At 44.6% G+C, this 23904-nt stretch overlaps 3 protein-coding genes across 3 annotated transcripts; 2 read left to right on the top strand and 1 right to left on the bottom strand.

Moving 5' to 3' along the window:
- Positions 1 to 549: 549 nt before the first annotated feature.
- On the bottom strand, positions 550 to 6679 carry LOC118503755 (homeobox protein SIX4). The gene is made up of 4 exons (XM_036037406.1): positions 5825 to 6679; positions 2976 to 3167; positions 2069 to 2912; positions 550 to 1148 (listed from the first exon to the last, which is right to left on the bottom strand). The coding sequence occupies exons 1-4, from the start codon at positions 5931 to 5933 to the stop codon at positions 1019 to 1021; spliced, it is 1275 nt and encodes a 424-aa protein (XP_035893299.1). The 5' UTR covers positions 5934 to 6679; the 3' UTR covers positions 550 to 1018.
- A 1018-nt stretch (positions 6680 to 7697) lies between these two features.
- On the top strand, positions 7698 to 9026 carry LOC118503756 (aldo-keto reductase family 1 member B1-like). The gene is made up of 3 exons (XM_036037408.1): positions 7698 to 7849; positions 7910 to 8052; positions 8120 to 9026. Exons 1-3 carry the CDS (start codon positions 7775 to 7777, stop codon positions 8871 to 8873), a joined length of 972 nt encoding a protein of 323 aa, XP_035893301.1. The 5' UTR covers positions 7698 to 7774; the 3' UTR covers positions 8874 to 9026.
- Positions 9027 to 19799: 10773 nt separating this feature from the next.
- LOC118503750 lies at positions 19800 to 23856 on the top strand. The gene is made up of 5 exons (XM_036037401.1): positions 19800 to 20181; positions 20290 to 20387; positions 20788 to 20913; positions 21185 to 21702; positions 21782 to 23856. Exons 1-5 carry the CDS (start codon positions 20136 to 20138, stop codon positions 21822 to 21824), a joined length of 831 nt encoding a protein of 276 aa, XP_035893294.1. The 5' UTR covers positions 19800 to 20135; the 3' UTR covers positions 21825 to 23856.
- The last annotated feature ends 48 nt before the right edge of the window (positions 23857 to 23904 follow it).

Here is a 23904-nt window from a genome sequence, read left to right as displayed (position 1 = left end):
CGGTACACATAAATGCTGTGTGGTGATGGGAATCGAAGTGTAAAGTTATTGGAATGCTTTCACGAAGCTTAAAACTAGCTCAATCGGGTATAGGATTTAAATTAATAAAATCACTTTTTACTTAAACATTTTTAGTAATTGCCTATTTTATTAATTTATCACGATATTTTAAGAGGTTTTCTTTTTATTTTCATTTAAATATTTTGATTTTTTTAGAGCTAATTATAAATTTAATTTAATTAATTACCAACAATTACATTTACAGCAATGCAATCAGCTTGCTTCATCGTGCAACGGCTACTTTTTGAACTGAAATGTGCTGCATTAAATATTTCAAATTGATTGAAATATTTCAACAACATTCAAATTTGAAAGCTTTCAAAAAGCTTTCACATCCACATCAACTGTGGTAATTTTGAACTGGAGAGCGAGAAGCCGATTGATTTATTTTAAAGGATGTTTGTTAATGTGTTTAAAATGTTATTTAAACTCAAATAAACTTTAAAAACAATCTTACTTTCACGAACACACAAAAGCATGAGTAAAAGGTTTCGTTTAACACATTTTTATTATTCATTTTACTTCTCATGTGCATTCGAAACAACCATCGATTCACATCTGTACAACTGTTGCCCTCTGCTTCTATCGCATTTCTACTCGATTATTCACCTTCTCTTATGATTATTACTAATTATACGATTTACATTTCACTGGCATTACGTTTGTCTCTCCTCGTATCGCCGTATCCGTAATACTTTATTGTATTTACAATGTTTTTCAAGAGAGCTGCCCCCTTCTAGCCCAAATCTGATCTCTCATTTTCATTTCCTTCTATATACAACTATCTTCCCTTCTCATTCACACAAAAAAAACGTACACATTCCCTATCACAAAGTGATCCACTCGACGGAAATCGCTGCACAGGATCAGCGCGGCTTGCAGAACCAACGTGCGGTGCCAGGCGCGCGCACGCGAACGCCTTCCGGAAAAGTTGTGGCGGCACCATCATCCAACCTGCCTACTGCACCGCGTACATATCATTTGCGTGATAACCGTGCGCGGGTCCGTAATTGGCCACATTAAACAGCCGCTGATAGCTACCGTCCATCTGGTCCGCCGTAACCGGGAGCACGGACATCATCAGATCACTGAAAAAGGGAGAAGAAGAAACGAGAGATATAGGGATTGAAATTACACAAAAATCTTCAAATGTAGCCTACAAAGCACCCAAGCTCTCACAGGATGTGAGGCTTTCGATCAAACCGCAGGAATCAAATCGCACTCCAACGGGTCATCGAACGCCGCTGAATCTTCCGCTGCCCGAACCATAATTAAGGTAAACCATTAGGCGTGAACCATTGCAGAAAGGGGGCAGTTTTGTTTTTGGCGGGATAAAGGTAGCACTTTTGCATCTTAATTTCGGCTAATACGATGCCGCAGGGCAAGAAAATTGATGCAGTTGGTAGCATGGCCGCTCGGTGTACCATTATCGCACGCTGGGCCGGAGCGTCATTCGGAGCGTCTTCTTTAAACTGTTAAGCGTGCATCTAAAATCAGTCAACCGTGGAACCTTTGGTTGGGACGCATTTGCTTTTCCCAAAATTAATAAGTCCTTCTTTACCCGTGCACCTCGAGCACGGATAACTTCACGCCCTTCTGGCGCGATGGCTAAGAAAAAAACAGAGGCTCATCACCAGCGCACTGCATCGTTAATGAGCACCCTGGACTTCCAGCAACAGCAACAAAAAAGGAATCCTTGACGTCATAATTTATCGTCCTACATGCTTGTCCCTCAGGCCATCCCAAGGGATCAGATCAGTAACAAAAAAAAAACACGAACTTCAAGCTAAGATCCTTTCAGAACTCCGGGCAAGAGAGTGAAAACATGTGTTTTTTAAAAGGATGCGTTCGATCCCGATTCTCGGAGCAATCGCCGTCCAGCCGAAGACGCAATGGTCATCGCGGTCCCTTTTTTTTTGTCTGCGTTGCGAAATGGCCAACGTGTGCGCGCTTCCGGACCATCCATCGATCGGGCGCGTCAAGTTACACATGGTTGCAGTACACTTACGGTCGACTGCTCTGGGGCGTTCGGTCCCGCTGGCGACGGTTCTTGAACCAGTTGGACACTTGCGTCAGCGTGAGGCCCGTCTTCTTCGCCAGCGTCTTCTTCTCGTCCGGCGTTGGGTACCGGTTCCGGGTGTAGCAGTCCTTCAGCGCGTTGCGGCTCTTCTCCTTGAAGCAGTACACCGTCTCCTCCCCGTCCCAGATCGTCTTCGGCAGCGGGTACTTCTTGCGCAACCGATACTTGTCCACCGCCCCGAGCGGCCGTCCACGGACCTTTTCCGCCTCGCGGTAGTGCGCCTTAAACCAGAGCGCTTGCAGATCCGCATGGTACTTGGGTGAGAAGAAGTGTGATTCTAGCACGGCGTACAGCTCATGGTACAGCCCACGATGGTAAGCGACCAGCGCGCGAGCTCTCAGCAGACTCTCGTTGCCGCTGATCAGATCGCTGGGCGACAAGCTCCACAGGAAGGTGGCCAACTTCTCCAGATCTCCTTCCTGCTGCAGTGCCTCACACATACACTGGATCTGTTCGGGGCTGAAGCTGAAGCACTTGCGCTCGAGGTCAGCCGTTCCGTTCGATGTCGCCAAAGGATGCACGGAGGATGCGGTGGATGGTGGTGGTGGTGGTGGTGGTGGTGGAGGTTGTAGCGATTGTAGATAGGAACTGTTGTTGTTGTCCGCACGTGCCAGTGCTCCACACGAGGGAAGACCGTTCGGTACGACGACACCACCCACGGAAGTGTTCGGTACGGACAGAAGACTACTGCCATTGCTTCCGGTGGTGCTACCGTTGGTGCTGCTTCCATTCACCAACACACTGCCAGGGGATCCTTCACTCATCGGTTTACCTGGAAGAGATGGTGAGAGAGAACATTAAACGGGGATTCCTTTCGATTGGGACAAACACTTACTGGCATAGTAGATGATGTCGCCCGTATGCTGCACCTGTCCGTGGTGTCCTCCGCCCGCTTTCATATGGTTGTAGTTGCTGGTGTCGTGAAACTTTCGCTCCTGATGATGGTACGACGGTTCCTTGTCGGTGAACTCTTGTAGCTTTTCCGAGAAAAACAGTGTCTTGATCGGGTTTTGGTTGTCACGATAGGCTGCAAAGGGAAAGGGAAATAAGATTTTAACTCTTTAAGAATTTTTGCAATTTTTTGGGGCGGTCCAGTGGCCGAGGCGATAACGGCGCCGGTCTTCACACGGCAGGACCGGGGATCAAATCGAATCAAGACCGGCTCCCCGTACGTAGGGCCGACTACTTTGCTACAGGTAGTCACATCCTTTCAAGTCACACAAAGCCAGAAATGGCAGGCCGAGACCTCTCGACTAATAAGCTTTGTTTCATCTTCTATGTGTATTCGGTTCGTAGCAATATAATTCATCCATTAACTGAATAGTTTTAAAATAAAGAAAGTCCTTTCGAAGCCGATGTAGCAACTGATTGGCGACTTAACCGATGTAAGCTGATTTAAGTCCACATTTCCAAAAGAAAAACAATGTCCTTCCAGAATTCTGAATCCTACTTAAATTGCTCACTTCTATAAAGGAGAGTCCTTAGAATCTTTCTGAGCCCTTACATATAAATTCGCTTCCTAAAAAAAGCCAGTTCTTCCAGAATACAGATTCCAACTTAAATTCACTAAGTATTCGATAAATCAATCCTTCAAAGGAGAGTCCTTAGAATCTTCCTGCAGACAATCCAAATGAAATTATTTAATTTTTTACCCGTCAGGTTATAGGAATATTTTCCCAATTTTTATTGGGATTTAATTTTAATTTAATTCAAAGAAGTTGTTGTAAAACGTCTTTAGAATTTACCATCAATCTATACGTTCGATTCTACTGATTAGTTGGCTACTGTATTATACTTAATCACGCAGTGGTGGGTCAAGATATTTGGAGGCCCCGTGCGGATTGGCAGTCGAAGCCCCTTCTAATTATGATTTTAGAGGGAAACAACAGGATTTCCTTCGCCGACGAGGCCCCCCTGGCCGATGAGACCCCGAGCGGCCGCTCCTTCCGCTCCTAGGTTGATACACCACTGGATCAACTACTCCACTATTTCTAAATTCTCGAACAGCCATTAGCTCTGGATATTTTTTATTTACTTGTAGAAGGATAGCTAGTCGAAGAGGCGATTTGGTATGCTGTCCCTATCTCATTGAGTAGCTTAATGTAATAGCTCTCTAGATGTAGTTTTTAATTTAATCCTAATCTTAATTTGATGTAAAAATTGTTCCAAATTCTTCTCCAATTTATCCTTTTTTTAGCTGTGCGACGCTTTCTGTGGGCAAATAACTTTTCTGAATGTAATTCAAATTATAATTGTATCTTTAAAAGCTATAAAAATATTGATTTATTTAAAAAATCTTTACTGATATTGTCACAGAATATTCTTTTCTTATATCGCCAGCAAACAGAACTATCACACCACATGCCGGAATCACATTTCATCGGATGCAAACGCTCTCCGGCGGAAGTATCGTTTGTTTGCCATCTCCGGCCGGAAGTGACCGATGGGCCGATTGGTGCAAAGTTGTTTATCGTAACTAAGTCACGAGCAAGCTATTTTACCACCCTTTTAACCATAAAAATGGCCCTCTTAAACAATACACCCAGATTCGCCAATCATCGGACGGAAAACAGGGCTCTGCGTCGTTGGTTAAGAAATAAAAATCTGCACAAATAAAAAACAGGTTCCCCCCAGATCGTCTCTCCGAATTGTTGCTACTTCGGCCGGGCGTGGACGTGCACGCACCGTGTGTTTGTATGTTTTAACAATATGCTCTAGCATCATTGCTTTCATGTAACTCGGCTGCCCGGCTAAATATGTATCCGGACATCGCATCGCAAAGCTGGATGCTTTCTTGCTACCGTTTTCGCGCTTTCTTTCTTAGTTTATTTACGATTCGTAAAAAAAAGGGTTTGTTTGTGGTGAAGTGGGCACTCGACTGGCTGGCAGAGTGGAATCACATTTCAAAGTGAGAACTCATTAAACCAAAAGCAGCAGAACACAGAACACAGAACACGAGATCGACAATGTCGTCCGATCGGGACGTGCGGATGAGGAATCAGTGTAGCATAATTAGGTGGAATAATGATGATGACAGATCGTTACAAATGGAGGAAGATCTTTGAAGGTTTAAAAAGGTTACCAATATATTACCAATACGAAATTGGTTGTTTAACATTAACAAATTATTTAAAACATTATAGAAAGGTGGCAGTTCGTTAACTGATTTTTTATTATCTATCCAAGCAATACGCTTGAGTGCCTACCAAGTTATCTCAACACTCTAACCAAACTGACCGTCCTGACCCCATCATAGGGTTACTGAGCCCATTTTTAAGGTCTCAAATCTTAAATAATCCTTAAAAACGTACCATAATCAATTACACCCAAAGACGTTGAACAATTTAATATAATAACAAATATTAAAAAATACACAAAAAAGGGAAAACATTTCAGAAAATGTAGAAAAATAATAGAAATTGTAACAAATGAAACAATTTACATGAAAAATAGTTCAATCACAAGAAACTCAAGAACAAAATAAATTTTATTAAAAAAAGTTTGGGAATATTGGAGAGCTTGGGTGAAAATAATAAGAAAGAGCACATAAATTGTATCAAAACACATTAAGTAAAACAGGAAAAAAGCATTTTATCACCCATACGAACAAACTAAAAATATGAAAAAGTATAGAAAATTTAAGAAAAATTCTAAACAAAAACTATAAATGTTGCAGAAACTCACCTCCTTGAGACATGTAAAGGTTTTGTCCGTGGTTAAATCCTCCGACGCCATCCGAACCACCGGAACTGGAGTCCAGGTCACCGAGTGGAGATAATCCTGAGGTATCCATTGTTTTTTGATGCTCTCAACTTCTTTTTGATTTGCTCAACTTTTCATACAATTTCAAGTCACAATGGTTATTTAACTGTTATCTCCCATGATTCAGCACTGAACTATAGATTGATCAAACTTCTTCTGCACGTCACTTTTGCCACCAACACTTTTCGATTGTTTTATAACTTTAAATCATTTATAATGGCTTCCTTTAAAGCATTTGCTTCACTTTTTTACACCAGCACTGTTCCATAAATGTATAACCTCTTCACCGAGCACTTCTAATTAGTATAACGACAGCATCTAAACCCATCCAAAACCACCAACAATCCAACAAAAAAAAAACCTTGAGACCGATCCCACCAAACACAGCAAAGCTGGAACCGCACCGATCGACGCGAAATTGCATACTGAACCGTAGGAGACCGCACCTCCGAAATTGAAACGGTGCTAGCTTCGGTTATGCTGCCCACCGTTCCCGCGGTCCTCTCTTTCCACCCCACACAGGATCCGGTGGCTCTTCATTCATAAACGCATAGCGAACGGTTGGTTGCAGACACCTCCCGAAGGGTTGTCCGGGCCCGACGATCTTCTGACCGCTGCTGCAAAACCCATCATCGACGTCCCTCGTTCTGTCTCGTTTTGATCCAGCACGCGCGTTTTGTTCGTCCGTTTCGTTCCCACTTGGTTGGAAGGCTCAGTTTACAAAATTTTATGTCGCTCAGCATAAAAGCGATGTACTGGCGTGCGAAAGGAAAAGTCCTGAGAATGTAGGCAACATAGAACGAGAGAGAGGGAGAGAGAGAATGAAGGGATATGTTGAACAGGCAGCAAGAAAATGGTGCGAAATGCAGATAGCAATAGAAATGCAGTGTTTCTTAGGGTGTCTTAATTTTTTTAATGTTAATGAATACTTCAACTGTTAAATTAAATTAAATAACCAATATGAAAGAAATGTAAAAAACTCGAAATTTTACAACAAAAAAAACTAAAACTTTGTATAAAAAATACAGCTGAAGAAACACTGGTGCTAAACGGTTACCATGGTAATGACAATGTTTAGTCGGGCTATGCGCGCATGTTGTGCTATGCGAAAGTCTCGCAAGAGAGATGGCGAGAGAGTGAGAAGGAACGGACAAAAAAGGATACCGATGTTAGCTCCGCCCACTTTAAGGATGCTGTGTACAGTACGCGTGGCCATGCTTACCGCTGGCCATCAACGTCATCGGTAGGCGCTTGTTTATAATTTTAATCATACGAATTATTATACTATTATTTCTTCATCAAACGTGGGCCATGCCTTCGTCAGTGAAAAATTGTTGGCTTTTCCGCACGAAACAGCTGGAAGGTTGTGTTTTTTTTCTAACTATACTTCGTTTCAGAAACCCGGTGTGTAACAAACAGCTTCCCGAATAGCCCTTAGGCTAGCATGGAAAGTGATACACGCCCAACGTGATTATTTTAATGAACTGCAATTTTCAACTGTGATTTTGTAGCGAGGACCACCTTTTAATAAGAATTGAGCTTTATTTGCTTTCTGTTGAACGCATTTAACGACACCCGTTCTGTGCTTGAAAATGAATCACAAATTTCAATATTATTTAATACCCAAATGCATGTAAACAAACATCTGCTTCTATTGGCAACCATCACCAAGAAGCGCTAAAATGTCGCCTCTACAGCATCATCGCAACGTCACCAACGTTTTTTGGCACTAATTTCACAAACGAATAAGTTGGCATTCCGCCATCATTGCATCAACTGCAACTGGGTCTATCTTTGCCAGCCTCAGTCGTCTAGTAAACCGTGGTGAGATAAGAACTGTGCTCGGCTTCTCTGCCGCAAATACTTTCCTCGATGGCACCGAAAATTCCAAGTGTGTTCTTCAAAAATGGTGCCTCCATACCGGTGTTAGGCCTCGGCACATGGAATGTAAGTCACAGAAGCCCTCCTAAGCGTCCCTCGCTATAGCCAGCAATCTTCCCATTCTAGTCACCACCGGGGCAGGTTACTCAAGCGGTAAAAGATGCGATCAGCGTCGGCTACCGACACATCGACTGTGCTCACGTATACGAGAACGAGCACGAAGTAGGCGCTGGTATTGCTGCCAAAATCGAGCAAGGAGCCGTCAAACGGTAAGCCGACAATTGGCAATTAGACGCCATGTTGTTGTTTTTAATTTTAAATCTCCACCCCCATTAGCCACGATCTATTCGTCACAAGCAAGCTGTGGAATACGTATCACCGGCCGGATCTAGTAAAAGGCGCGCTGCAGACGACGCTACGCAATCTTAACCTCAAATATCTCGACCTGTACCTCATCCATTGGCCACAGGCATATCAGGAAGGTGACGTCCTGTTTCCACTACGGCCGGATGGGAAGCGTGTTCACTTTTCCGACGTGGACTACGTCGATACTTGGCCCGAGCTGGAGAGTCTCGTCGATGCGGGTCTCGTGCGCAACATTGGACTGTCCAACTTTAACGTGCAACAGGTGAAGCGCATTCTGGACGTGGCTAGAATCGCTCCCGTTACCAATCAGATCGAATGCCATCCTTACCTACATCAGACAGAGCTTAGGGAGTTCTGCAACGAGCAAGAAATCATCATCACGGCTTACAGCCCACTAGGATCGCCAGCCCGGCCCTGGGTTAAGCAGGACGATCCTATCCTGATGATGGACCCCATCGTGAAAAAGCTGGCCAAGAAGCACACCAAATCACCGGCCCAGGTGCTGATCCGCTATCAGATACAGCTCGGTAACGTGGTTATACCGAAGTCGGTCAGCAAACAGCGCATTGCTGCCAATGCGGAGGTTTTCGACTTTGAGCTGGGTGTGGACGATATGCTACAACTTTCCGAACTGGAACGCAGTGGACGCATCTGTCCGGAATCGTTTAGCTTCGGCCATCAGCATCATCCTTTCGAGGAGGAGTTCCGTAAAGGTCGTCAGTGATATATTGCAACGCCACCGGTACGCGGTAAAAGTGTTTTATGCTGCTGTTAAACGATTCTTGTGCTTTGTTTAATAAATTGTCATACAGACACACACACACACACACACACACACGCATAACTTGATTATGTCCAGTGTCTACAGGCACGTCAACCAACGTCCGTTTTCTGCGCCTTCAAAACTCATTAGCTGTCACGCGTAACGGCACCAGGCATCAACGACTTGGGACGACTCATATTTCTCCATTGATTTATCGTCCAATTCGAAGCGAAGAACCGTCCGCACACGCATGACGAGATTCCTTCGCTGAAATCTTCCATATTTTATTGTGTGGCACACGAAGCGGAAGGACCATCACGCCACCGGGAAAGGCCACCCGAAAGTGAACATAATTTTAGTCTCCCTCCTTTCTCGGTCCATTTCGTCCGGGTCTCCCGACTTGTCCCCAAAACGGTGAAACCTTGTCTTGCGCAATTGGTGCCGTGTTCAAGTCCACCATCTCGCTTCCGGTTTTGTTTTCCCTCCCTATCAAAGGGTGTGGCCTATCACATAAGTCCCTGCTGTATTTGCTTCCTTAACGGAAGCCTCCCTGTCTGGTGTGGTCTCTCACACCAGCAAGACAACTGCTGCAAATGTTGAAGTAGTATTCCGGGAACTTCAAATTACCCACCTCACCGCTTAATATAAATGCGTAATTCAGCAGTACCACCAAGGTGTACGGGCACAAGACCTCCCATCGTCCTCAAATCCGAGTCTCGCCTTAAATTGGGGTTTGAAAAATTGCGCAACGTTTCCAGAACTTCCAGAACAAGCGGATGGCAAAGTCCCGTTATGCCGAGACAACGCCACTTGGAAAGAAACGCTTGAAGAAATCGGAACAACAACGGAAGAAAATCGTCCCTCTTTTAGCGTCCAACCAACCAACCTATTACAGTAGGCTAATAGCCCGGGGAGTCAAATTTTTGCTGCAGTAGGCGAACCACTGCTTACTGCGCGTACGCCCAATACATACGACGTACCCTAAATAAACATCCAAGTAGCTCGGGCCCACCAAACTCCATTCGTTCCTAGGTTATCCAGAAGCGGATCACGAGCGTCACATTACTTTCCTTTCGGTTTCGATTTTTTTTTTTGCTTTAATTCTGCTGCTGAATGGACACCTCACATTTTGAGCTGGTGGTCTAGACCAATGGTGTCCAAAAACTGTTCTGTGCAAAATCAGGAAAACCACAAACATTCCCACCCTGCGCTAGCGAAGAGCTCGGCGTCAGCTGCCCTTCAAACACGTGTCCGTCACTGGGTTGCATTTGCGCAAAAATCGCGATCGTTATTGTTGTGATTTGTTTTGCGCACAAATTATGAAACACCGATGACTTTGAATTATGCCGCTGAAGGTCGGCGGACAAAACGGGTTGCAAGGGAAAAGTGCAACCGGTCAGCAATTTTCGGGGACCCAGAACTTGGAGCATGATGAGGTAGATTCTTTGTAGGTCTAACTTAAAGGTTTCTAGAGTACGTGTGGGAAGATATTTTAAGATACTGATATCTATAGAGGTTAAGAACCTGAAGAATATGAGCAGAACTTACAGTGGTGTACACGCAATTCTGCCACCAGTCTTGGCCTTATAAGAGCTTCAGCAAGTAATTATACAATTCTGGGATAGAAATCATCGCCCGAGACACAACAAACGACATATCCAGTGTCGATCGTATCCACCCCCCCGGGACTCTAATCGTGAGAAGCCAACGAGATTGTCGAGCTCTCCCCTTTTATGACTCCACCACGCCGGGTAGAATGTGATCCGTTTGTGACGAGTACAGACGTACCACAACGGCTCACTTTGCCTCCGGTCCCAGACATTCTCCACTTTCATTGCCCTTCGAAGACACGCTCGCAAGCGCTGGACGGCATACGCCTGGACTCAAATTGTGATCTTGAACGAACGGCCGAGAAGGGATGGTCGCGATTGTTTATGTTATATGCGCATGATCGCCTGAGCGGGAACAAGGGGAAACACAGATTGACACTTGGCACGACACGCAAAATATTGCTGATTTGGCAAAAAAAAAAACAAGTATGCGCCCCAGTAGTGTGACTCTGCTGGAACGTGTGGTTGGACACGATGGGTAGGAGTACAAGACGCTGGACGCTTCCCCAACCGGACGGATGTTTTTCAAAGCAATGGAATTACAATGAAATCATAGAAGCAGCGGTACATCTTAATTCAAAAGAGTTGGAGAATGATTGCTGAAGTGGTAAAAACGTTGGGAGAAAAGGTCATTAGTCCTTAATCGCTTCTGGCAAGGGAATGTGCAGCCACTGTGTTTGCACATTCTTTGGTGAGTTTGGGAGAGAGAAGACCCGAGAGTAACGTAAACACAAACAGAATGAAATAATATAGATGTAGCAGTAGCGCAACAGTATCAGATTAGCGTCAAACTACAGAAGAGTCTTTAAACCATTATGATGTATTGAGCTAAAAAAAACAAGTCTCGATTTTTTAGGCTCAAGTGAGCAGCAAAGAAGTTAAGTGGTTGAAAAATGTTAGCCAAACTCTCGATCACATCATCCACATCGTCAAACATAATTCTGTAGGTAGAACTGCTGCTCGGAAAGCTTCAGGAAAGAACAGGAAGATCTCACCTGGGTTGTATCTCGCCCGTTGTATCAAGGCTTTTGGACGCGACTTCTTGGTCGCTTGCAAGAGATCCTTAGGACGGAAATCATTGGACAAATCTCCTTGGACGAGGCTCCATAGTTGAGACCTTTGGGACGGTTAGCCTCTTGGAGGGTGATTTGAGAAGCATTTAAATGATCTTGGAAGATCATTGAAGTTTTCAAACTAGGTTGAGTTGAGGCCTCGTTGTATCTTATATTTAAACATGTTCTGTCGAACTTAGCTAATAGTTTTGTGTTAAGAAATGAAGAAAGTAGCTACGTATTTTCACTCCTTGTATTGCTCTCTCGCTCTCTTCATGATCTGACGACCCATTAAGATAACGCCTGCCATTTCTGGCTTACTAGATTTAACAATACTACGTAGTTAGATAGTCAGTTCTTACTATTGTGGAACGATCTGGATGGGATTTGATTCCTGGTGCTGCCGTATGAAGACCGGCGCCGCTGTCGCCTCTACGACCGGACCACTTCTTGTATTGCTACAATGACCATATCTCTGCCCTTAACGAGCAAATATTTTCGACTTTCCGACATTTGACGGACAACAATTTTGACTGCGTTTTTTGAACAAATTTTCTCTATTTCCAACCGTATTGTTAAGCTGACTACGCCACTAAAATGACTATTTTCCTTCTCTAAGGCAACACCGTGACAAGAATGAGCTTAAATATCGTGTTCCCCTTACGAGAAGGCTACCGTAAGATATAATCAGGAAATGTCCCTTGCCATATTATACTGATTGTGACCGAAAGCGTAGATACAATTTTGAACTCAGCGATTTTAATCACTCAACGCTGTTATGGAGTATGGTGACTCCAAGTTACACCAAGCCAAGATTTGAACAATGGCGTATAAAGACGTCCAGAAACCCGCTGCTTCGAATGATTAGACACCTGGCCCAACCAGTCGCCAAAAATCTAGCCACCGGATGTGAGGTCTGACTGGAAATTTACCCGTCTACGATTAGATACAAAACAATTAACTATGATCTCCCACTTCAATCCCTCTCCACAGTATAACGTTAAAACTGTACTCGAACCAAGCATCTTTTATTTTTAAGGCTTTTGATTTATTATTTGCGGATGAACGGTGTCCCATTGCACCGCAGACAAGTGGCGCTACACTGCTACCCATCTCTCCTACATTTGGACTAATGTTTCCTTTTGTTGAAAAATGTGCTTCAAACCCATATGCAAAGATTGCCCTTATTAAGGCCACTACCAATTTTTTTTTTGTCGTTCGATTGGCCCTAGCCTAGTAAAACGATCTCCAATTTCTCTCCCGAAAACTCACCTCCTTCATTCGTACACTGCGTTGTACCTTGCGCAGGTTTTTTTTCTATTCTAAACCTTCCCTTAGCGGTGTGGACATAGTTCAGTTCATTAGCTCAACCCGCACAGCACGGTGTTTGGGCCCGTGTAATGTGAGTGTTAGGACACGGTTAGGGAAAAAGAACGCGTGACAGTGTTTTTCCCGCCGGCAGCTAAAAACAGAGGGTGAAGAGAAAATGATTTATTGTGCCACCCTATTAATCATCGTGGGGAAAGTGTTGCCCGTGCGTAACCGCAAGTTTTCGTAGCAATTAGTGAAAAAATCACACCACAACGTGTTGTCATAATCACACACCAGCTTTAAGGATATGTTTTTTGAAATAAAATAAAAAACGGAAAAAGAGGTCCTTTCTGTGAAGGTGTTTGTTAGCTTCCAGGAACAGCAACACGGAGACATTTTCCTAATCTTTCAAGCCAAAGAAACTGAAGCTTCTTGTGCTCGATCATCTCCCACGACCAACATCACCAGCACTGGCGTAAAAGTGGGCAACAAGAAAGATTCACGCTGCTCATCGACAAACAGCTCACCGCGGGGACTCACCTCACCGGGAGTCGCAATAGCGCAGCAGGACACACCGCAGTTGCGCATTTGTTGCGCCGTGTCCTGCTTGCATCATGAAGAAAGACCAGGGAACTGGGGTGCATGTTTTTTGTGGTAAATATACTTTTAAGGACAATTAACCATAATCCATGCTGGCAACCAGGTATAGCCCATGTGTGTCCTTGCTGTAATCCCCAAATTATGCGATCAGCGCTACTGTGCGTATCTGCCAAGGGTGTGAACAACATTCAAGTGCGAACAACACACATTCCACACACGAAGCATGATGTGAATGGGACAGGGAAAGATCAAGGACCACTCGAGCGGGCGATTGTTATTGCAACCAAAATTGATCTCTTTTTTTCTAGACTAGCAGGGACAATAGCAGGACCGAGGCTTTTGTATCATTGCTTGCGATCCCAACCGAATAAAATGTCAAACATTTGATTTGCATTCAGCATCCAAAAGGTTCCAAAGCAAGCCTTCGAATGAATCAATATTGCATCCCGATCAAAGGCTCAGCACAATGTCCGGATGTGATCGGTAAACCAATATTTTGCTGTTGCTCTTTCCAAGGGTCTATTAAACGATGTTTGTATGTTTTTTTTTTTGTTGTTGCTTCGGACATTTCAACACCTTTCCGAAAGGACAAGCGAAACCTCTCCCACACGGCTGATCCTTTCTGAGGGGAAAAACAACTTGAGGGCATGACGCACGACACCTCGTGAGCTGCGGGTGAGGCAAAACCGGGGCAGGTCAGCAAAGGAAAGGGATTAGCTAACAGCTTGTCGGGCTGGACAAACAACAACCTCACGCACGGATTAACATTCTTGCTCTCCTTTAAAACAACCAAACGGGCGACCCATTTTAATGACAGCACAAGAAATCCTGAAGTGTTTTCCTTGCCCTCCGAAGCCTAATTTTGCCACTGACCCAGAAAAAAGGGCCCTTCTCAAGAGTTGTCTCTTCTTGCGTCCCTTCTCCATGTTGTTCAAGTCCGGATGTGGCCGGAAATGTCTTGGAATAGATAAGCAAACACGACCGAGCACCTCTACACCTCTGGCCGGGTTTGTGATCTTATCCGATCCTCCCGCAGTGCAAATATTCATGCTGCGTTGGTGCTAATTCTTGCACCTCCTGGAAGGTGACGACGTTATCGTTTTGAATCAACTGGAACACTCTTGGTGTGTACAGTTGGTAGCACTCGGACAGACAATTCCGCAGACCGATCAAAATATGGCAGTTACATCTTGATCGAGGCTTATAACGATACCAATCAACACCTCTCCGAAGGCGTAGGGCCAGGCCAGGCTTAAGCTCACTCTAAGCTAAGCGCAGACAAACGGCAAGCCCTCAACCGAGTGTGTAATCTGATTTTCCAATCCAACCTTATGCACCCCTTGTGTAGAGAGTTACTGTTTTTCCCGATTTTCCAATCATCCCTACCCGGTTTTTCTTCCCGAGTTTCCTCTCCCTAACGAATCATAATAAATCTGAAGTATTGTATTACCACATTACGCTACGGAAACTCCTACTATGGCTTTAAAAAACCGTCTGTTTGACTAGCAGGGTTAGCTAACTCCCTGACACTGAAAGCCACTTGAATTCTATCTATTAAACTAAGCAAATAATTATCTCCCTTGGGGGTATGTTTACAGGGAACAAGCCCAAACCAACAAAACCGAAGATTTTTCCCCCTTTTTTGTTTTTCTATTTCGCCCGGTGGAAAGAACATCCCTAGCTCAAGAATGTAAACTGGTAATTGGCCATCCAATTAATTCAATTAATAGGCCAACGCGCAAGCCTTTACCGGGCACTGGCCATGTGTCGGCGTTTAATCCACCACGTGTGACGCGTTGCTAGGCAGGACTTTGCTACCCGTGGTGACCCAGGACAGTGCTTGGCAGTTTGCAGGCGTGAGTTCAAAGATTAAGGGTCGGGAAGGGTGTAAAAGTCTGCCGGATGAGCGACGGGCCACCAGAAAACGATTCGGTGTCAGGTGTGTGGTGTATGCGAATCTGGACGCAAACCAACTCTTCGAACGGCCATTTTTGTAAGGTGTTGAATGTCTTTTAAGAATGTATATCAGAAGAGTTCAATTAATTGCATCTGGTTTCCGTAACCTACACACGGTTAAATGTTCTAAATGAAGTTGTAGGGCTGCTGTGGAATTTTGCAATCATATAATGGAATCTGTCATACAGCTAGGAGATATTTGCGATGCGTCTGTAAAATTTTGATAGTTATTAAAGCTGAGCTGTGGATTAAGGAAGTGGTTATTGAAACAACAGTTGCTAGTAATTTTCTCAACTAATTACAACATTTTAACAGATTTTTATAGAAATTTTTCCTACACCAAGACTTTCACTGTCTTTTTTTCCTCTGAGTGACTCAAATATTCCATTATATGGATCAAGAACTCTAGTTATTTGTATCAGAGTCTAATCAACAGACGACTTGTCTAGAGCTGCTTATAACTCTTTGCTGGATCTCAAATTGAATTATATGCTCCTATTCCTTTAACTTTAACTAAACTTTTAACTAAAGCAAGCTTTGAGTCAAATAAAATATCTACAAACTACTTCAGATTTAGTGTAGGATTACTCACATTGACTGACCACCGATTGCCGAAACACCAGAAGTTCACACAGTCCAGTATCGCTGAAGCTATAGAATTGACAAGCACATTGAACGATAGCGGTCGTAGTATGCTTCCTTGGGATTCTTTGGAGATATTCCCGACGGTACTTCGACACATTCTGGGACTTCATCTGATCCCTATCAGGAACCGAAAGAATTGATTGTACCAACTAACTTAACACCTCTGCCTTCAAAGCTGTAACTGTTATTCTATTTTTGGGTTTATTTAATTAATTGAATAATACCACCTCACTTTGTACATTTTTTCCACCACTTTTCCATCTCCAAATGAGCAAAACACAAACACACTGCTTCGATCGCCTGTTTGTCGTCTGTCAGATTTGTTGCTCCTGGCAACCGTGAACTGCTTTGATGTTTCTCCCATTCAATGTCCCACCGTTCATCGGAGGTGTTGAATGAAAAAAGGCGACATCTCACACCTTCACCACGGGGCCGAACCCCGAAACCCCCCCCGGCTGACGCGTTAGTCTCGATGACGGACGACCTGTTCCCGTAATACGACCCATCGTCAAGCAACTTCGGAAGCAAACTTAAAACCGGTACGAACGGAACGAATCGACGGCGAGTACTTCCATTTCCCCCTTTTTTCCAATACCGGAACAACCGAGCCAACAAAACCGGCCACACGATAACAACCGCTTGAGGTGCACACAAATCGTGTAGATTTGTTTAATTAAAATCGGATTCCCCCTGTCGATTGGCCAGCGTTTTTTGGGTGAGGGATGCTAGCATCTCGCACAAATTAAGTCTCTCGAGAATTTCTGAAGAACGTTTTACGCGTTCGCGTTAACGTTTCGACTGTTCCGGCTTGAAAAGTACAGCACCAGGAACCATGCTGCTATACAATGCAGCCATGCCGACGCCACTGACATGTTGATGCTCCGCGTGCGAGGATTCTTTGGCCGTGTGAAATGAGGTGTTAAGTTACGGCAAAATCCTCTTCTGCAACGTTTTTGTACAAACATGGGCAGAGGTGGCATTGGGAACAGGGAAAAGCGGGGACAGGATTCGGGAAAGGTGTTAGGACGAATCAAATGACACAGACCCTCGGGCGATGCGAGCGATTCTATCATTCTGTGCCACTCTTCCAATGGTTGCTGATTGCTCTTAGAACAGACGATCCAGGTGAGCACCGGGGAAACGGTGTCTGCCGGATGTCGTCATCGCTGTTTGCCTTCACAAAAGGGAAAATCTGACGAATTTTCTGCAACACACACAAAAGCTTGTGCTTCTTTATGTGCTCTAATGTTGGCAAATGCGTTCTAAACGCTGCTATTGCTTTGTCCAGTCAGCTAATCAATGCAAAAATGTTTTCCTCACTCGACGCTTGCGCATCCTTGAGTGGAGTAAAAGTTCGAACAGAAACACCAATCCACTGAAACACCAGCCAACGATCGTGCAAATCCAGAGCGAGTTTAAATCGGAAAACCCCAACACAGTCCCACTGAAGCCCTGTTGCTTTCGAACGTACTGGACCTTTGCCCATCGATCGAACACGCTGTCTAGATGCATCCGCAGCCCATTCTCCTCGTACCAGAGTAGACACTGTTGGGCCACCTGCATGAAGGCAGTCGGCTTCGCGAAACCATACTGAAAGCGGACATCCGCCAGTGGTTCACCGAGAATGTAATAGTTCCGTTTGCCCGTACTCGCATCGATTGGTTCTGTCCCGTAGCTCATGAACCTTACGCGACTTCGCAACTCGACGTACGCATCGGCCAGATCCAGACGTGCCAGTTCCTCTTGGGTGCGTTTCACAAAACGCTTCTTCAGGAGTGCCTGCTGTACTGAATCAAGCTGCACGAGCGCGTGTGTTTGTTGCGCTGGTTCCACTATCAGAATGTTTGACGCAATAAATTGATCCACCGTTTTTGGTCCCTCGATGTATCGTAAGGTGAGCAGCAGTGAGGTGACTTGCGCTAGGTACGCCTCAACAAGCAGGAACGTCAGGATGTTCGAGGCTAGATTAACCCATCCGAACCATGGATAGTCTTTGTCTAGGATGTGACGCACCCGGTTACCCATCGAGCCCGTCTTGTCCAGCAGCATCGTAATATCGAGCAGGTACGCAAAAAGCACACGGATGCTCACAAGCACACCGATCATTAACCAAACTTCTCGTTTAAAGGGTTGCAACAGCGCATCCATCAGGTTTAACGTCACCGGTTTCGGAACCACCAGACTGAAGTAATCGCGCGAAGTCAGCAATATCTTCTGCATCCCGTCATTGACGAGCACGTCCCGTGTCGCCACAAAGTCCACCGACAGGTTCCTCATGGCCGGAGAGTACGCACCACCGACGTAAATCGTACCAGGCTTGGCATGGATAAACTTCAGACGCAATCGCAACTGCACCGTCATGATACTCCACAGGTAGAAATCCGAACCGGCCCAATGGCCGTTCGGTTTGATGTAGCTGAAGGGGAAAAATTGGTACAGCACACCCGCTACCGGCATACCGTCGAGGGCTCGCAAGTCCAACCGAAACAGGTCTCGAAAGCTGGTGAAACTGGTACCGATGGAGGTGGTTCTATGTCCGAAACTAATCCTTGTCAACCGGACAGGATCGATGGATGGGTTGGCCTGGTCATAGTATAGAACCAACGTATATCCCACACCCAGGTTTCGTAAGCCATCCTGTAGATAGTTCAGAGTTGCTCGATCGTAGAATGCTGAACTAACCATCAGCGCAAACTTATTGCTCTCCGGATTCCAGATGCGAGATAGCTCCCTCAGTATGTAAATCAAACATCGTTTCTCTTTCTACAACATAATAGGAAGGAAAATCAGAAATATACGTAGAGGGCAGTCAAAAAGTTAATGCTCACCATAGGCTCTTTGCGTGCATCGACAACCACCAACGATGGGGACAAGATTTTCATAACAGAATCCTTAATCCACCATCTTTTTGGTTGTTCCTCCGAAACGGATATTAGAATGCGTGGATAGTTTCCACGGAAAAGTTCACGCTCTGCGTCGCTAGCCGTGATGAAGTACACTACATTGACGTCTGCCGACTTGAAGCCATTTTCGATGAGTCGCTGTAAAAATGGTTTTATGTCCTGAGTTGATCCTTGAGGTAAGGACAGCAGGACCAATAGAGAAGCACTCCATACGACGATGAACATTGCTCGAACAGAATGATTTAAAATATCGTAAGTGTTCTCTTTTATAGTGCTTTGGTCGATCATGGACCGGCTATTTAAAGGACTCTAGAAGCTTTTAAAAGTCCATTAGCTTTGGGGATATAATTAGTGGGAAAATAATTAACAGTTCCATCTAACCATTAAGTTTAACACCTTCTGCTGTCAGAAATCACTGTCACAGGTAAAATAGTTATTTAGTAAGGAATAATAAAACGGGCTGCTCTCCCTCGGTCCGTAGGTGCTGCTTCATAAAATTTATTTCTCTTTGTAAAATAAAAAAAAATTGAAACAATCTTGAACAAATTCAAATAAAATTCAAAATTTAAATTGCTTTCTTTCTACTGTGAAACATTTCAGTGTGAAATATTTCACCGAAATGAACATTCAAAATGACAGTTGTGCATCCTTTCACAGTGCCTATTCAGAGGAGCTATTCAACATCCTCCTCCAACATGTCCTTTTCGCCCCAACAACCCTTCCTCTCGCTCCCATTGTCATCAACCCCTCTCCACTCCGGAAAACCGGAGACAGAATCCTGTTCGTTTCACCGTGCGCGACAGTGCGCATGTGTTCCTTTATCTTGCACGTTTGTTTTGCCCACCAAGCGCACCGATGCCTCCATTCTGCACGAACTGACGGGCACGACGACCGTGACACATTTCGGACTGGTCGGGGCAAAACTGCTGACAGGCTATTGTTTCGACAGCGTTATGCAAAGGCGGACACCTGTCGACTGGCAAACGCAAAAAGAGGATCTGTGAGAGTTTTACCACTCAAATTCGGAACGAGTGTGTTGTGGCCAATTGGTGTAGTGTTTCATCTTCGTCGCTTTGTGAGGACGAAGTTGGGAGTTGCACAGAGAGCAAAAAACAGAGGATAAGTGCAGTTACGAACGCAGAAGACATGTTTTCCCGAAAGGAGTTGCTTTACCTTAGGGCGTTAATTTTCGGTAAGAAGAAGTGTCTATTTTTGTGGATAAAAAGGCCTAAGAAAACTTTACTCTATCTGTATTGGAACTCTAATGGAAAATTCATTTTTTTTTCTTCTCCACTTCTAGCCACATTGCTGCACCTCAGCACCGCACTGCAGCTGGAAGGACTGTCGACAAAGAAGCCACGCATTACCAAGTACACCATGAAGCCCACGTCCAGCTCGGTAGGTAATTCTTGGATGTGTCAAAATGCAATTTCCAAGAATTGTAAACCATTCAAACGCCACTTCCCATAGTCGGTTTTATGAATGAATGGTGAATCGTTTTCCGCTGCAAAGAAGACTTGTAGCATTAGGATATCGATTTTCTGCCCCATCAACCCACGCGGGGTGGGTGGTACGGGATGTTTTCGTGCGCGTGTGTGTGCGTGTGTGTGTGTGTGGTTTCGCCCTCTTGAAGGGAAAGAAAAACACGAAACCATTCGCTTCATTTCGCTTCTTTTGCAGCGAAGCTTTTCGCCACGCGAGAGCCGAATTTTCCATCATGTGACATGGACACGAACGTTTGACATTTCTTACCGACTTACTTTTACGTTTTCCCCGTTTCTACCTCCCTTCCTCCCAGGCTACCGCCGTACCGTCGTCCCTGTCGCTGTACCGTCTGAATGGAGCGAGCGGAGCAACGTGCATACTGATTCAGACCGATGCCCTGCTCAGCATCCAGTACCGTGATAAGTACAACGAGGATAAGGTAAGTAGCGGTAGTGGACACTCGTCGAGAGACTTGTACCATGCTTAAGGCAAAAGGATACAGGATTCCTTTATCGCTTATCTGTTAACTTTAGTAAATAGTGTAAATAGTGTAAACCACACCTGTTGAGTGACCAAGACCTCTGAGTCTACTCTATTGGAATCCTGGATAAGCCATCCTGCAGTTTAGAATAGTTTTATTTCAAAGCAGTTTCACCTAATGAAGGTGTATAAATTGTTAAACTAAACACTTACTCACCCGCCATCAACAGGAAGCCGACTCCTTCCTGCCGGACCAAATGGACATCTCCGGCGAATGCTGGGAGGACGAATCGCGCATCACGATGGCTTGGAAGGGTTTCACCGTGAACATCTACTTCTCGAAAACGCCCGGCGGCGAGCGTTGGTACGTGAACAGTGTCGATCTGGCGTACTCCTCCTCGAACAAGCTGTTCGAGCACATTGACCGTCCCGGGCTGGATGTGAAGCTTTCCACGCCGCCGGGTACGCTGCTCTTCCCAACACCGGTCGGCAAATCGTACACCTGCGACAAGGAGGTCACCATTACGATGTTCGCACAGGACGAGAACGACAAGTCGGGCCATCTGGCGAAGCTGTACCTGCGCGAGCTACGGATGCAAAGCTTCATGTACAAGGCGGGCAATGCCTGGGGACCAACGTTCCAGTGTAGCGCTACCGGGACGTACCGTGACGAGACGGCACCGATTGCCGTTGGTTCGACGCTGGCCGTTGCTACCGTGTGCACCGTCGTTGGATACGGTTTGTGGAGGTGAGTGTGGCAAGGTTATGGCGAGAGAATTTTCGGAAATAGATTGCTAACCCTCGGACACACCTTTCCATCGTTTCAGATACTTCAAAGTTAAGAAGTTCCAGTACGGCACCATGGCTTAAGGTGTCGGTCGCTTAATCGGAGAGCTATTGGGTGGTGATTTTTGGTGCGGAGGGCGTGAGACTGTTCTATCGTGGCCAAAACAGTAGAACGGATACTGCAACAGCACACGGTATCTGAACCGGAAGTACACGTCAAACGAAACGATTCCTTGCAAAACGGTAGCAGATCTTCTACTGCTACACTTTCCCACATCTTCGACGAAAGTAAGGAGTCTTATTCCAATTTTGATCAATTTAATTTCACCAACTCAAAACTTACCACATACCAACTGAATTAATCTGCTACACACACACTACACTACGCGAAAACACAAGAATAAGAAGAATTGCATAACAAAACCTAAGCAAATAATTTCGAAGTTAGTCTCAACAGCTCTCTACAGTGCGATGTATTTACTGTGCTGAAGGCATAACACAAAACGCGAAAGTTATAACTACATTAACAAAAATAATTATATATATATACATATACAAACAAAAGGGTAAAGAAAAAGATAATTAACAATACGAAAGTGGTGACTGTGGCGGGAAACCAAAACGGAAATGAACAATTGATGGACAAGAAGATGCGAATGTTATTAGAACGGATAGAATTATATATATATATACATACAGACGCGAGAGAGCGAAAGAAGCGTACGCATAAAACAAAAGAAGAAGCAAACGGCGGCGGCTAGAATGGCGCGGAACAAGCGTTAAACAAAAAGTCTTCCATTTTCATTTTAATGATATAATCGTGTGATTAAGTAAATGTATGCAAAAACCAAAAGCCAGTCATGAGATACGAAGCGAACAAAACAAATTACTTAACAACCAACTATATAAGCTTACTGGGGGGGGGGGGGGGGTGTTAGAACACAGCGAGGAAGCTAACGAGATTATCTGCGCAGGAGGCTAGAGCAACACGTTTTGGGGGTGATTTAGAAGAGACGGGGGCGAATGAAAAGGGTTTTGTGCAAAGTAAGAAAAGCAGTCCCAGGTCTTTTTCGTTTCATCTCGCACCTTTTCCCTCAAACGCACGCACTGTACGCACCGACAGTTTACAACGTTTAAAATCAGGATAACGAGCCCATGTTAAGGTCGGCGGTGACCGTTTAAATGGTCGAATTTGCATTCAGTAACTACTGCACGAAAACTTCCTGTGTACAGCATCATACAACAATCGTAACGTCGTGTCGTTATTAACTGAAGTCGTCGTAACTTTTAACTCTCCGTTTGTCCAAATCGTCTCTTATAACACCGTCCTCCGACAAAGTATGTGCACCTGAATCGATTGTTCGCAGCGTTAAAACACTTCATGCTCGATTTGTTACCCGAAAAAAAAACGAGGAAACCCCTGCCACGAAGTGTCGTGAGCAAAGCACACAATTCAAAACATATCTCGGTGTCGTTTGGTGCGTCATTTTATCGTTAACATAATGTAACTCTCAAAACAAACAAAACCCTCACCCAGTGTAACGTGTAGCCGGGGTGCCGGGGAAGAAAGATTCAACTCCCTTTTCAAACGCGTATTATCGTAAACGATTGCAAAAAATAACAATAATAGAAACGACAAAAAAATCGTTCGCTCTTCTGAAGAAAAAAAAACAAACACCCCCTAAGTTACACCTAGAGGTAAGTAGAATATCTAAGAATTCATCACGGTAAATCCGCTCCTATTACACATGATACCAACATTATGCTGTCTCTATATGTCGTTCGCCATCGTTAAACGCACACACGGAAGCAAACCAAATTTTGCCCTACCCTTATTCTCGTTGCTTAACACGTTGTTAGTTCTAATTGATCGATTACGATTTTGATTTGAATTTAAGAAAGTCAACCGAAAAAAAAATCACTTTAAAAAAAATAGTAAACGACATGGTCTCTTCATCTCTTCTTTTACCCCCGCAACAAAAAAGGAGGGAGTGTGTAGTGAACCTTTGTTTACGAATACGTTAACGTGTAAGAAACAGTTATGTTAATGTTAACCGATAACGGTACCGTAATGGGAAAAATTAATAAACAATAAACCATTAGTTCGAAAAATTAACAACCCTCGTTCGAATGTCACAATCCAATCCGAAAAGTCATCCACCAC

The sequence above is a fragment of the Anopheles stephensi genome, chromosome 2 (assembly GCF_013141755.1).
Source record: "Anopheles stephensi strain Indian chromosome 2, UCI_ANSTEP_V1.0, whole genome shotgun sequence".
NCBI lineage: Eukaryota > Metazoa > Arthropoda > Insecta > Diptera > Culicidae > Anopheles > Anopheles stephensi.
Note: the sequence above shows the minus strand (reverse complement) of the source record. Positions and strands in the feature narration are given on the sequence as shown.

Bases quoted from the DNA above. Each gene is read 5' to 3' on its own strand.
- LOC118503755 (XM_036037406.1), bottom strand. From the start codon at position 5,933: ATGGATACCTCAGGATTATCTCCACTCGGTGACCTGGACTCCAGTTCC. The intron at 3,168-5,824 runs GTGAGTTTCTGC...TTCCCTTTGCAG, and splicing joins CCTTTACATGTCTCAAGGAG to CCTATCGTGACAACCAAAAC. The intron at 1,149-2,068 runs GTAAGTGTACTG...TCCCTTTTTCAG, and splicing joins ACGCCCCAGAGCAGTCGACC to TGATCTGATGATGTCCGTGC.
- LOC118503756 (XM_036037408.1), top strand. From the start codon at position 7,775: ATGGCACCGAAAATTCCAAGTGTGTTCTTCAAAAATGGTGCCTCCATA. The intron at 7,850-7,909 runs GTAAGTCACAGA...TTCCCATTCTAG, and splicing joins TAGGCCTCGGCACATGGAAT to TCACCACCGGGGCAGGTTAC. The intron at 8,053-8,119 runs GTAAGCCGACAA...CACCCCCATTAG, and splicing joins GAGCAAGGAGCCGTCAAACG to CCACGATCTATTCGTCACAA.
- LOC118503750 (XM_036037401.1), top strand. From the start codon at position 20,136: ATGTTTTCCCGAAAGGAGTTGCTTTACCTTAGGGCGTTAATTTTCG. The intron at 20,182-20,289 runs GTAAGAAGAAGT...CTCCACTTCTAG, and splicing joins CCTTAGGGCGTTAATTTTCG to CCACATTGCTGCACCTCAGC. The intron at 21,703-21,781 runs GTGAGTGTGGCA...CCATCGTTTCAG, and splicing joins GTTGGATACGGTTTGTGGAG to ATACTTCAAAGTTAAGAAGT.